The sequence below is a fragment of the Acanthochromis polyacanthus genome, chromosome 3, assembly GCF_021347895.1.
Source record: "Acanthochromis polyacanthus isolate Apoly-LR-REF ecotype Palm Island chromosome 3, KAUST_Apoly_ChrSc, whole genome shotgun sequence".
Classification (NCBI taxonomy): Eukaryota; Metazoa; Chordata; class Actinopteri; family Pomacentridae; genus Acanthochromis; species Acanthochromis polyacanthus.
Window position 1 is genome coordinate 22,563,293 of NC_067115.1, and position 13,780 is coordinate 22,577,072.

The following is a 13,780-nucleotide window of genomic DNA, read 5'->3' on the forward strand; positions in this document are numbered from 1 at the left end:
TTACAACATTTTTTAAACTTTTACTTAAACTGTTTTTTAATTAAATTATTTGACATTTAAAAAAAGAAAAAAAGATAGTTAAGACTAAGCCGAATCAAAAGGTCTTTCAGATTTTTCTTAATTTTTTTCTTAGACTTTTCTTTGAATTTTCATAGCCTTTGTAGAGATGCTCTTTTTTCTTTTGGATTTTTCAGTCTGATTGGATGGAATTTTCTAAGGAATAATCTACAGTCCCATTAGAAGGATTTTTTTTGTCACTTTAAAATTTTATAGTGTTACTGGAAATTCATTTTTTTCTACATAAATTTTCACAGTTATGTTGAAATTTAATTTAATTTAATTTTATTAATTTATTTTTACATTTTGAAAGTCCAGTTAGAAACTGGAACTTACATTAATTTTAAAATCATTATATGTACTTTGATCAATGCAAGAATTACCAATACATTTTCCTTTTAAGAATCCAGCTTGTTTGACTGATATATAATGTTTTTTGTCATTTTTTTTTACAATTATAAAATTCTTTAAATTCACAAAAGTAACAGTAGAGTTTTTATATGATCATAATATGTTTATTGTAAAAATACAATGCATGTTTTGAAAATAAAACACACACACACACACATACAAATATCAACAGATATTTTTATCTAATATCTTTTTAAACAGGTTGAAAAGACGTGACATTTAATAAACATGATTAATTATTACATTCATGAATGCACTTAGCTGTAAATACTATTAAATGGATAAATATAGAGAACAACACAACACAAAATACAAGGGGAGTTAACTTCCTTTGAGGATCTCTAGGGTATTAAACTGAGCAAACTGGTTCAAACATAAAAGCGTCAACACAGCCTCATAAAAAAATATGAGTTTTCTGTGCAGTTAAACGGTTTCATGTTGCAGAAGCAGGTGCACTTACTACTAACAACTCTGGCTGTGCTACAGTTTATCGACTGTGCTGCGGGTTCGCAGATCTCACAGCGTCTGGATGGTGCACCGAGGCTACTAGCAGGCGGACCCATAGACCGACCGACCGACGCTCCGTGGATCCGGAGGAGAGGCGGTCTGGGACGCATCCGCTTTCCAAGGCACGAAGCAGCAGCAGGCAGCAGCTGTCATGTGAATCAGCTGGACGAACGAGGAAGAGGATAAACAACAACACGACTCCGTCTTTCTAAATCGAGGTAAAACCCGGTTTACTTTCATGGCTACGACGTGTGATTTAGCGGTGAAACCCGTGCACAGTAGCTGAATTTGAAGCAGTTTACTAGGAAGCGGGGTGCATTTCGTGACTCCTGTGCAGGATTAGCCGAGCTATTAACAGCTAACTGTTAGCGCTGCCAGCCACATAAGTTGGCACTCGCTTTATGCCAATAGTCGCCTCGTACTGTGTGTTTTGTCATTGTTCCTTTGTCTTTGCTAAACCTGCGAGATAGCGACGAAGAGCAGCATTTCAGAAATGCCGAACTAAGTCATTTGTACTACTCAAAGTCACAAAGGAGGCAGCTAGGGGCCTGTGTGCAGCCACCTTGCGAGGGACATTTAAACCCCATTGACTCCTGCAGGGAGAAGTTAGCTAACGTGATAGCTAGGTTAGCTTAATAGTTATGCTTTCCCCTCTCTAACTGCTGTCCCTAAAATGCTGTCGAGTCAAGTCCTGTGACCGCAAATTAAAGTTAAAGTGTACCCAGTCGACCTGAAATCCAAACAGAAGACGGCTAGTCTGCCGAGCTAGCACGCTGTGCTATTTGTTCAGCCATTACTTGGCATCATAACAAAACGTAGGCTAGTTGGCTAGTTAGCTGGGCTGGCAGACAACAAAGATGAGTAAAGCCACAGACCCTCATGCAATATTAAAAGCGAACGTGCAAATCAGCAGAGATTGAATTGCCTTGGAGTTTTAATAAACTAATTTTAATAAATAATAAGACAAATATACAAGATTGAAAGTATCTCTTGTTTGGAATGAGTGCTTTATTATGTGGACAAAGAGTAGGACTGTCATCACATTGTGTTTAAGCAGTGCAGCTGATTTTTTTTTCAAAAACTTGTTTCACCCTGTAATTGCCTGTTACATAATCGGATCGCATGCAGCTGTACTGTGGATTGCAGTGAAGAAGTCGTAATAAAGAAATATCATGTTGAAAATGTTATATTGCTTCTATTGGGGCAATGTGATCCTTTGTCTGAAAGCACAGTAAAGTCAGAGTTGGGAGTGGGATGGGTGGATGGGACAAAAATGCGAAAAGGGTTGTTGGCATCAGCAGGGATCAAAGGATCAAGACGACACTAGTTGAATCTCTACCTCCATCTAGTGGTGAAACTGCACACAAACCACCTGCCCTGTAGTTAAGCTTTACACCTGTAAATTATGTCTAGTAATAAGTACAAGATCTTCTAATAATAACATTTGGATCAGGGTTAGTTAAAATTAAATAAAGAAAAGCTGAATAAGAAATTCCCTTCTATACATTTAGCAACACTCTCATCAGTATGGACATGTAATAGTGTGATTAATGCATCATTGCAACAAGTGCAAGAAATAAATGAAACAGCTGGTCAGCAGTAGTTAAACATTTTAAATGCTTGAGAAATTTTATCTTGAGGTATGAAGTAATTCTATTTGAACAATGTTGCAAAATTAGAAGGAAAAAATAGTGTGACATTATGTTAATAGGAAAGTGGTTGGTAATTTACTGCACATTAAAATTAAATACCATTCAAATACTATACAGTACTATATTCAGATAATATCCTCAATATCACCAATACCCACGGTATTTGATAAATCTTACCAAAATTAAAATTAATTGTGGCAGTTGATAGGTGGTGGAGTGCCCACCATGGAGTACCTTGGATTGGTAGCAGCTACGTGGCTGCTCCGTCGCCATTAGTGTGAATATGTGTGTGACTGAGTGAATGAGAAACCAGCTGTAAAGAAAGGAGCTATATAAGTGCAGACCATTTACTATTAAGTTTATCCTTTCTAGATTGACACTATTCTGCTATTTATCATAGTCACCTTATTTAACTGATGAAAAACAATCAAATTTGTCCTAACGCAATATCTACCAATACAACAAGTTGATGCTGAATCACATATTTGTCTCTTTTTTTTTTTTTTTGCCAGGTTATAGCTGGTGAGGTGGCAGGATGGCGGGAGCAGAGGTGTTCACCCCTGCAAACCCCACCTGCAAGATAATGACCTTCAGGCCCACCATGGAAGAGTTCAAGAACTTCAACCAGTACCTGGTTTATATGGAGTCTCAGGGTGCACACCGCGCAGGCCTGGCTAAGGTATGTAGTGATGGGAACTTCAACTTGGTCAGAATTTCAAACGCAATACAATTAGTTTGTGAAATTCATCATTTGATCCATCATGGATTGGTCAGAGTGACAAACTACCATTAGTGTGTCAGAGTTTCTTCTCTTTTGTGAGCTTATGGTTTGATGATTGTTGCAAAGGCTTATGCTGCATCATTTTGGGCTTAGGGTAGATTTATTCAGTCACAAAACGCACGAAAGAATTGTGTGACTAATCTAAGCACACATGTAATTTAATAGTGGCCCTTTTAAATACAGTGGATTAGCTAGTGATGGTGTGTAAAGATGCAATGCTCACCAGACTCATCTGTTTGTACAACACAACTCAGTACAATACATGTTTACTCCTCTGTTTGTCCTTCAGGTAATTCCTCCTAAGGGCTGGAAGCCGCGTCGTACCTACGATGATATAGATGATTTGATGATTGATGCTCCCATTCAGCAGATGGTGGCTGGTCAATCAGGGCTCTTCACTCAATATAACATCCAGAAGAAACCTCTTAGTGTGCAGGAGTTCAGGAGATTAGCAAACAGCGACATGTGAGTATTATGAACTTGTTTTCACTGCTATATTACTCTGCCAAGGAGGTGGAGCCACGGCGGAGTTTCGTGACGACCGTGTGGGTTTGTCTGTCTGTTAGCAACATTACTCAAAAACAGAAACACAGATTTGGATGAAATTTTAAGCAAAAGTCAGAAATGACACAAAGACCAACTGATTAGATTTTGGTTGTTATGTGGCTTATAGTCTGGATCCACGGATTTGTTAAAGATTCCTGTATAATTGCGAGATAGTGGCACAACATCACTTATCAATTGGAAATGATACAAAGAACAATTGATTAAATTGTGACGATGTTTCTAATTTCCACCACCCGCTACATATTTAGGTTAAGTGAGTCGATATCCATACATATTGTACACATGCATAACACACGCCTGTGCTCAGTGCAAGGTCATTTTGTTTGTGGGTCCAACTCGATTAAATGGCCTCATTCTGTGGTGCTGTGATTTCTGCCAAGACTTTTTTCAAGATATTAGCTGTCGGAAATTATACGACTGAGCCGCTTTGGCAGAGTACTGCACTCTCTGAGTGCTTTTCTTGTTGAGTATATAATTGGGGAGGAAGTGTTCAAACATTGACACAAACGTCACATTATGGTGTAGCCAGACTAAGAATCTAATTATTGTTGGGTAAATTAGTGAAATATTACAAAATTAGTAAAAAAAAAAAAAAAAAAGAAGCTGCATAATGAAATGTCCATGGTCTCAAGATTTTATTTGTGCAAAGTTTTGATCTGAAAGTCCAAAGTTGTTTAAATCAATCCACTGGACTTTAAGAAAGTTCCTTGAAGACGTTTCACCTCTCATCCAAGAGGCTTCTGCAGTTCTGGTGGTGGTTGGTGTTGCCTCAGCTTTTAACCTCTTTGACGTGTGGTCAGCGACACCCATTGACACTCCCTGGCACTCCCAACGACCATCGTTGAGGAGCCAGACGGGTCTTGGCAATGGTCATTGGAATATGAATAGCACTGACCACACCTTACAGAGGTTAAAAGCTGATGCAACAGCAACCACCACCAGAACTGAAGAAGCCTCTTGGATGAGAGGTGAAACGTCTTCAAGGAACTTTCTTAAAGTCCAGTGGATTGATTTAATCAACTTTGGATAACCATGACCTGGATGAATGAGAACCTCCACAGACATTTTGATCTGAAAGCAATCTTTGTCAGACATTTTGTAGTATGCGTCCAGCCTTACATTTTTGTTTATCTTATGCTTCATGTTCCAAAATTCACCAATATCAAACAAATTTGTATTTGTACAAGACAGAATAACCTCTTCAGTGTGATTGGTTGTCCAGCTAACTGTCTGATAGTAACAGAGACAAACTGATCAGCAACATTAATGCGTGTGTATCTTGGTTGGATGTAAAGTGTTGCTTTGTTAGTTCATACATATCACATCTCACAGCATCAAATGTCTTTTTCTCTCCTTACAGGTACTGTACACCTCGCTATCTGAATTATGAAGACCTTGAAAGGAAATATTGGAAGAACCTCACTTTTGTCTCTCCGATATATGGTGCTGACGTCAGTGGCAGTCTCTATGATGAGGTAGATGATGTTTAACTTGTCATTTATTCTCCCTGTCATCAAGCTGTCTAGTTTAGCTTTTTATCATTTCTTTCCAGGTTGTTTTTTTTAAATTTGGCCATGGAACTCACTTTACAGGACTGTGCCTCAACTGGATCTCACAAATTGGCTTTAGTATTAAAAATAAAAGCTTGTATAAAATTTATTTAGGGATGTCTATACCATATTTTTTTGTCCCCTAAACTCTAAAATGAGTAATTTTAAGCTGTTTAAAGAAATCTGATGTAGGGACACTTGGATTGAATAGAGTGAAAGCAACACACACCTCAGTAGTTTCATATATCTACAAACAATCATAAATCATAAAGTTTTTAAATAGGGATTCTCAATTTCTAGATTTGCAGTGTACAGTTTAATTGCAGTTTGATTACAGGACGTACAAAATCAGTAAAGGAATTTAGATATTTCAATAAGGGTTGTTCTAAAGCAGTTTTACCCATATGGCAGATTTTCTTTGTGTTTTAAAATGGTCATTAGTGTGTTGTACAGTAAGCACAATATTTCTTTATCCACAGCTTGAACAGCCAAAGTTCAAAACCCACTGTCAACCCAAAGCAACACTGTCTGTCAGCAGAGCTTGAGGGGAATAGTACACTTGACATTTGCCAATTAAATTAAATAGAAGCAATATGATAATGTTTTCCTCCAGATCAACTCTGCTTGCTTTGCTCACTGATTCCCACTGGAGGTTATAGTGCAGATTTTAATATTTGAAACATTTTTTTTGTTCCTTGCTTTACATTTCACTCCTGTACAATACTGCTTGTGAGTTAATGGTGCCAGTGTTTTAATTGTTATCAGCAGGGGGGGGGGATTTGACAGCCTGTAGCAGTGACTAATATTATACATTGAATAACTGATCAGATTTAAAAATGCCGTAGTCTACTACAATGCCACGGTTGACTTTCACCATCAGTCTGACTACTGTAACCCAGTCCTGACCCTTGTTTCTAATTTTCTAGGATGTAGAGGAGTGGAACATTGGACACCTGAACTCCATCTTGGATGTTATCGAGGAGGACTGTGGTGTTTCTATACAGGGGGTCAACACGCCGTATCTCTACTTTGGTATGTGGAAGACCACCTTCTCTTGGCACACAGAAGACATGGACCTGTACAGCATCAACTATCTTCACTTTGGAGAGCCCAAGTCCTGGTGAGTGTCGGACAGTGAACAGATGCACAAGAAGCAATAATTTATCAACATTATGCAATGTAGTACAACAGTATCAGAAAAATAGCGTTCTCTCAACTCTTTCATACCTTAATTTTACAACAAATTTTATTATGACAGATGTGTAATTTTAAAAGCCAAGGTACACATTAAATTAAGTAAAAACAGTGATTGTGCTGTAAAGTCAGTAAACAGACAGCTAGAATGATACAGAAATGTTAATTTTACCATTAGCTGTATGATGCTTCTTAAGTATTTCTGTGTGATGCATATTTATGTAAAGTGGTTGGGCACTGACACGTCTCTTCTGATTCAGTATAACTTCAGCGCTGGATGTTAAAGTCACATTAAATATATACAAATGCTACATTAAGCAGTTTTAAGAATTTCTTGCTGAAAAGCTCTTTTCAGACTGAACATTGCTGGCTTCATCAATCTGTTACAGTGATAGCATTCCGTCATTCAAGCACTGGTCGCTTTAATGTTTTCTTTAGTATAGGTTTACGTTCCCCAGGTTCATTCAGAGATTCCCACAGAACTGTTCGAGAGAGCGATATTTGTCGTACACATGGGATTGGGCAGTACATCAGGCTACAGAAGTCTAAATCTAAAGCCGTTAAGTAACAAAGGATTTAAGTGCAGCTTAGTAACTGTGACTGTGTGTGTGACAGCTTACATGTCTGAAGTGATGCAAAAGTGCACAGTGTGACTTACTGACTGGTCCTGTCTCCACGTTGGGGCTAATTTATAATTAAAAGTAAATAATGAAGTCATTTCTGTTGCTCCAAAAGCAGAAATGCATTCGACTCTCTTGCTTTGGAGATGTTCATAGGCATCCTGCTGCAGTATGATGCTGCAGGTATTTAATAAAGTCAAAGGAAACACTCCTACAAACAGTTTTAAGCAACAAGCTAAACTGCAGCTCCTTTAAACACTTTGTTAAACCCCAGATTACAATCATTATTGTTGAGTCTCATAAAACCAACCTATTACAGTCTGTCATAGTTGCAGTAGTTGAATATTTATGGGCATTTCATTTTGTAACAGATGTGAAATTGTAAAGTGTGTAGCGGTGAATAGTAAAGTGAATTAGAACAGTGTGTAGGGATTTTGACATAGAAGTTGCTTTTTTTGCTCTCTGTGTAATGTTTTTGAAGAAATATTAGTGTCGCAATTTAGAAAAAGCCTCCTCGAGTCACTTCATACAACTTGACGCATGTCGCTTGCATGTACTCATCCATGAATGTAACAGTATGCAGTTCAAACTTTGCCATGCTGAAAATTCGGCTTTCAATTTTATTTTGTCTATGTGCAGCGCCAAGTCACAACATATGTCATCTCGTAGTACTTAACATAGTACGATGAAGACCTTACACATTTAGAACATATAGTTGCTTTTGGAATTCTTTTGTGACAGTGGAATGCAATCAAAGAAATTTAACAGGGAGGAAAAAACTAGCTCTGACAGAACCAGGCTCAGGGCACACATCTCCCAAAGTGGTGTGGATATTTTACTCGGTTTGACGGATTAAGACTGGTGTCACACCCTTTATGGAAAAGTAACCAAAGTGCTCATGGAGACATGAAGCCAACATGTTCAGATGCTGTTAGAATAATGGAAAAGCCTGCATGTCTGAAAAGAGCTTTTTTTCTCTTCTACATTCAACAAGTGGGCAACAAAAGTGTTCTCTTGAATATGAAATTTGTGTGAAGTGCACATTACAGAATAGACTGTAAACAATCACTAGTCTGCAAATACAAATAGAGTTGGGTCAATCTTTTTTCAGTCTGTCTCACTCATAAATCCAATGTCTGGATTGACTATGAGAATCAGCTCACCATCCTGAGTCACAGCAGTCTAAACCTCCACAGGTCCCCAGAGACTGTAATGACTCATGTCACAATTTATTGGACCGTTTTTTGAAGTGGAACAAGGAAAAATGTATGGGAACATTCAAATAATAATCGCTATGACATGCTGAAGGAATAACAGAGTATATAGTATATTAAATGTGGGAAACATTAGCTGGCAGTGCATGTATTTTGCATAATCCCAACACATATTTGTATCAACGTTACAAAATCCATCGTTGTCATTCTCCATTTTTTTTCCAGAATTAAAGCGAATTAAAATGTAAATTACTTACTTTATCGCAGGTTGCATTTGATTTGCATGGCAATTCTGTTGCATGTGGCTTGAGGGTTTTCTCCCTTTGGTTCATACTGGCACATGGAGGAAAACGTCCCCTGATATTAGTGACTATTATAGGAGATTAAATACTAGTGAGGATAGAAAAGGTACAACATATGGAGGCTTCATATCCAGGAAGTGAGTGTGTATGGAGCTGTGCTGCTCTCCAAGGGCCACAAGCATATGGTTTGGTTTCTTCAAGGCTGTCTTTCTTGATTTTACAATGGAGCAAGGAAAAATTAATTTTAATCAGTCTCCCAATAATATATAGTGTTTCTGTAAATTTGTGTGGAGGTATGGTGCCCCAGAAAATGTCATTGCTTTTTTTTTACAGATTGATTGTTGTCCAGCAGACATAAGTAGTAGATTTTTTTCTATTGTTGTACTTAACTTTTACATTACATTTTGGAAGACGTGGTTGATGCGTTTTCTAGTTTCTGTTTCAGTTTGTTACACTGTCTTATTGATGGTCATAGAAAATACTTTCTTTTTTTCTTTCTTTCTTTCTTTCTTTCTTTCTTTCTTTCTTTCTTTCTTTCTTTCTTTCTTTCTTTCTGGCACCCTTGGTTAAGAGGTGTTCTTTAGGTTCTAATAAATTCAGGCTTTTTTCTAAATAATATAGGACCACAATGAAAAAAGAGGAAAATCCAACCTTTAATTCAAGTGCATTTATTCAGTGGGAAAAAATCACACATTAAGAAATAATTCTTTTACATCAAATCATGTGTGCCACAATTATTAGCACAGCTGATTTCAATACTTTGTACAACTCCCTTTTGCCAACAAAACGGCACCTAATCTTCTCCTAAAATACATTTTTCAACAATTTTCAGTGTAAGTTTGCTTCTGCAATAAAAAATTGAATTTATTTAAAAAAATTTTTAAACATCTTAACCAGGGGTGCCAATAATTATGGATATATGTAATTATGTCTGTGTATGTATGTATATATATATATATATATATATATATATATATATATAAATGCCTAATTGATGCTTTGTTATTTTGAGGTTTGGACTGAAATGATAAAGTGCAGAGGAGGTGAAAAAAGTGCAGGTAGATCAAAATGGAGTTTTCTTTTTATTTCTTTGTCAGCTTGGCGTGCTCCATTTCTCTCTCTTGCCCTGGGGGGAGTTCTGCTCATTAGAGCAGTGAGCCCTGCAACCCCACAGGGATCAGTGTCACAGCCAGACAGTGTCACACATATACACGGAAACAGGGGTACACACTCACAAAGAGCAGCCTAGTGTGCCAAGTACCCACACACATGCATACCCTTATCATCTAGTACACACGCACTGACGTACACTCTTTCATCTCACTGCTGTTTTGACATCTCGTCCCTGGAGGGGAGCAGCTTAAAGATGCGCCTCTCTCACCTCTTCTCAATCCCCTGCTCCCTCCAACTCTTTGTGTCACCTCTACCTGAGGGTCCCTCTTACCCTGTCTTTCACTACTGTGTTAAGCTGACAGCTGATATGATGATAGAAATGCCACAGACCTGAGGGCGGATGGTACTAGTCAAATGGAATGCCTAGTCAAGCCTTGAGGGAATTCTGTCACTCTCTTTGGGTTTCTCGCTGGGAACTTTCAAATAGTTTATATTCAGATTGTATCAGCCGCATGGCCAAAGAAAATGCAGAATAAGGTCGAGCCAATATCCTGTGAACTCAACAGCAATCAGTGATGGTTATCTTGTCTCTATCAGAGACTAGTTTAAACTTAGATTTATTGCATTATGGCGATTAAATTGTAAATGGTCAGCTTGCACCTGAAAAATGTAATAGCAAGCAGATTATGGGAAGATTGTAGAGAAATTCAGGGGGATCAAAAATGTCAACTTTTCTGTATATTGTTCTGATGATATACCGTCCATTATCTATGCACTGCTTGGTCCTTGTTAGGGTCGCGGGGGGGATGGAGTCTTTCCCAGGTGACTCGGGCGAAGGCAGGGGACACCCTGGACAGGTCGCCAGTCCATCTCAGGGCCACATATACAGATGAACAATCACTCTCACATTCACACCTACGGGCAATTTAGAGTTAACAATTAAGCTCAGCATATGTTTGGACTGTGGGAGGAAGCCGGAGTAGCCGGAGAAAACCCACGCATCCTTAGGGAGAACATGCAAACTCCATGCAGAAAGATCCCGGGAGCGCCGGGACATTAACCAGGGATTTTCTCACTGCAAGGCGAAAGTGCTAACCACTGCTCTACTGTGCAACCCTGATTATATACCTAATTATAATAACCAAGAGTGCAGTGTTGGGGTGACCCAGCAGATGAGTAGTAAGGGTGCATACCCCACTGGTCCCTGATTCATTTCCCAGCTGGAGATTATATTATATTATATTATATTATATTATATTATATTATGTTAGATTATATTCACTGACTCTCTTTCCCCAAATTTCCTTTCTACTTTTTGTAACAGACGTGAAAATGCCACTTTAAAATAACATTTTAAATATGCCCCAGAAAATAAACTTCAAAAATGAAAAAAAGTGACGTGCTCAAAAAGGCTGATCAGCCCCTTTGCTACTGTTCATTTATCCACCACTTGATGGCAGTCTTGAAATTGTTTGTAAATGCCAGGGTGTGTTAGACTGTATGCATAATTAACAATGCATGAATTTCACATACATAGTCAAAAATAATTCTGTCTGCACCTTATCTCTGTCTCTAACAGGTATGCCATCCCTCCTGAGCATGGGAAGAGACTGGAGCGTCTGGCTACAGGTAACAGAATCATTTATATTCTCTGCTTTATCTGTATAAATGGTGTCGGCCGAGATAATTAAATAATTATTTAATTACAGCCACAGAATACAGAGGCAGGTCTGCATTAAACATCAGAGTACAGCCTAATTTAATCGCTGCAATGAGAGGGCACTTGAGGTAATGGCAAGGCTGAAGATGGAGCATGCTAATGAAGACTGTCTGCAAATATTGCCCCTAGAAAAGCTGTAAAATGAATGAAGTATTGACAAATAAAAACCAAGATGAGCCGAGAACATGCTGATAACTGCACTGAATAAGTGAAAACATAAGAACAGAATCAAAAATATATAGAACAGGTTTCTCCAAACTTATTTTCCCTGAGAGCTAATATTACAAAGTGCAAGCGGTTGACAGCGAGTCATATTTGGTATTACAAGTTACATTTATTCACACACCATATCTGTCTGATCTCCCAAACAAAGCAGCTTCATCAGTGTAAAATGTGTAAACTTACTACACATATACATATATATATATATATATATATATATATATATATATCAATAGCTAAAACTTCATTTTTTACTCAAACCTCCTAAATTATGTTCTCTATATCCATATATTTCACTTGCAGTGGGTCAAACTCACAGAATATGCGATTTAAAAAAAAAAAAAAAGAAGAAGAAGGTTTTAATTATTTAGACTTTCTTATCCTGCGTCACCCTTTCAGAAATGACAAACTCAAAAAATAGAGTCAACAAGACAGGTATATGCTGGAATGTGTCCACTTAACTGTGTTCTTAGGGACCCTTTTAATATGTTCATCTGTCAATCTTTTCTTTCTCTTAGTAATGAATAGAATAGAATGCCTTTTATTGTCACTATACACAAGTACAATGAGATTTAGAGCATCTCCATCAGTGCAAGATACATGTAATAAAAATCCCAAAAAAGGATAAGTTAAAACAGTTAAAAAGAATAAAGTGCATGGTCAGTGTATTGCACATGAGAGGGGAGAGAGAGAGAGAGAGGTTTGGAATGTCAGTGCATGTTTGAATTCAGAGTGGTGATGGCTTTTGGAAAGAAACTGTTTTTGAGTCTGTTTGTTTTGGTTCTGATGCACCTGTAGCGCCTTCCTGAGGGCAACGGGACAAACAGGTCGGAACCAGGGTGGAAGTTGTCCTTGATGATGTTTCCTGCCCTTTTAATGCATGTGATACACACATGATAATATTGTTATCAGTTATGGCTACACAGTCTACTCATATTTTGAGTGGAATCAATTTGCCAGAATAAGAGACAAATGTTCAGTAGATATTGTCATAATCATGCAGTGAATATCTGGCGTTGTGACAGTCATAGACCTTGAATAACTTAACTTCAGCCACTGCAATCTGCTCCTCATATACTGTCAGTGAAGAGTTTGTTGTGCTTTGTCCGTATATATGCTACCTTAAATATGCCTTCATTGCTGCTATCGCTTTTTGATCAATTTAATGGAAATTAGTGTCTTTTCCGGGTCTATTTTTATTTTGCTCTGCTTTTCTGTTTGTATTCTGCGACCCTCACAAAAGTCCTGTTCAACATGCTCTGGATTTTAGTCAAACTGGCATTCAGCATTCCATCTTTTGCCAACTGAAATGCTGCTGGAGGGAAGTAGGATGTCTGTGTATTTAATTGGACTGGAATTAGAGCTGTTATACTGTGCATAATTGTGGCGTTCAGTCCTTATACCAAGTAATTTATTAAGTAGAAATACAATGCTTTTCCTGGTTGGAGTTCCATTCATTGTGAACTATATCACTGGATGTTCTTTACTGTCTTTCAGATTACATAAGTATGTTGAAGATAAGTTAATAGATATAATAATCATTAGTAACACTGAAAATGCCAGTGTACTCTAAATTTCTGCAAACAGAAACTGTACACCACCTTTCATTTGGCTTTTATTCATGCATTTTATTAATCTATGTTTGTCTTTTTTGACTAGCAAAGTCTGTAATGGGGTGTGTGTTTGTGTGTCTGTCAGGTTTTTTTCCCAACAGCTTCAAGGGGTGTGAAGCTTTTCTTCGTCACAAGATGACTCTAATCTCCCCTTCCATACTGAAGAAGTATGGCATTCCCTTTGATAAGGTAGGCTCTCAACCCCCTTTGATAAAACTCTCAGTCCGCCTTTTCTTGCCACTTGTACTTCATTTATT

The 13,780-nt window shown here is 37.8% G+C and overlaps 1 protein-coding gene across 6 annotated transcripts in view; it reads left to right on the plus strand.

The window, feature by feature from the left end:
• Nucleotides 1-948: 948 nt before the first annotated feature.
• kdm4c (lysine (K)-specific demethylase 4C) overlaps nucleotides 949-13,780 on the plus strand; it is a 34,878-nt gene continuing 22,046 nt past the window's right edge. For 3 of the 6 annotated variants that reach the window (XM_022212906.2, XM_022212908.2, XM_022212909.2), the window contains exons 1-7: nucleotides 950-1,193; nucleotides 3,140-3,306; nucleotides 3,698-3,873; nucleotides 5,336-5,450; nucleotides 6,452-6,645; nucleotides 11,548-11,597; nucleotides 13,609-13,712. In XM_022212906.2, coding sequence (XP_022068598.2) covers nucleotides 3,163-3,306; nucleotides 3,698-3,873; nucleotides 5,336-5,450; nucleotides 6,452-6,645; nucleotides 11,548-11,597; nucleotides 13,609-13,712 — 783 coding nt within the window. In that variant the 5' untranslated portion in view covers nucleotides 950-1,193; nucleotides 3,140-3,162. Of the gene's footprint in view, nucleotides 1,194-3,139; nucleotides 3,307-3,697; nucleotides 3,874-5,335; nucleotides 5,451-6,451; nucleotides 6,646-11,547; nucleotides 11,598-13,608; nucleotides 13,713-13,780 lie in introns of all 6 variants that reach the window. The other 3 variants (XM_022212904.2, XM_022212905.2, XM_022212907.2) reach the window with 2 other exon arrangements.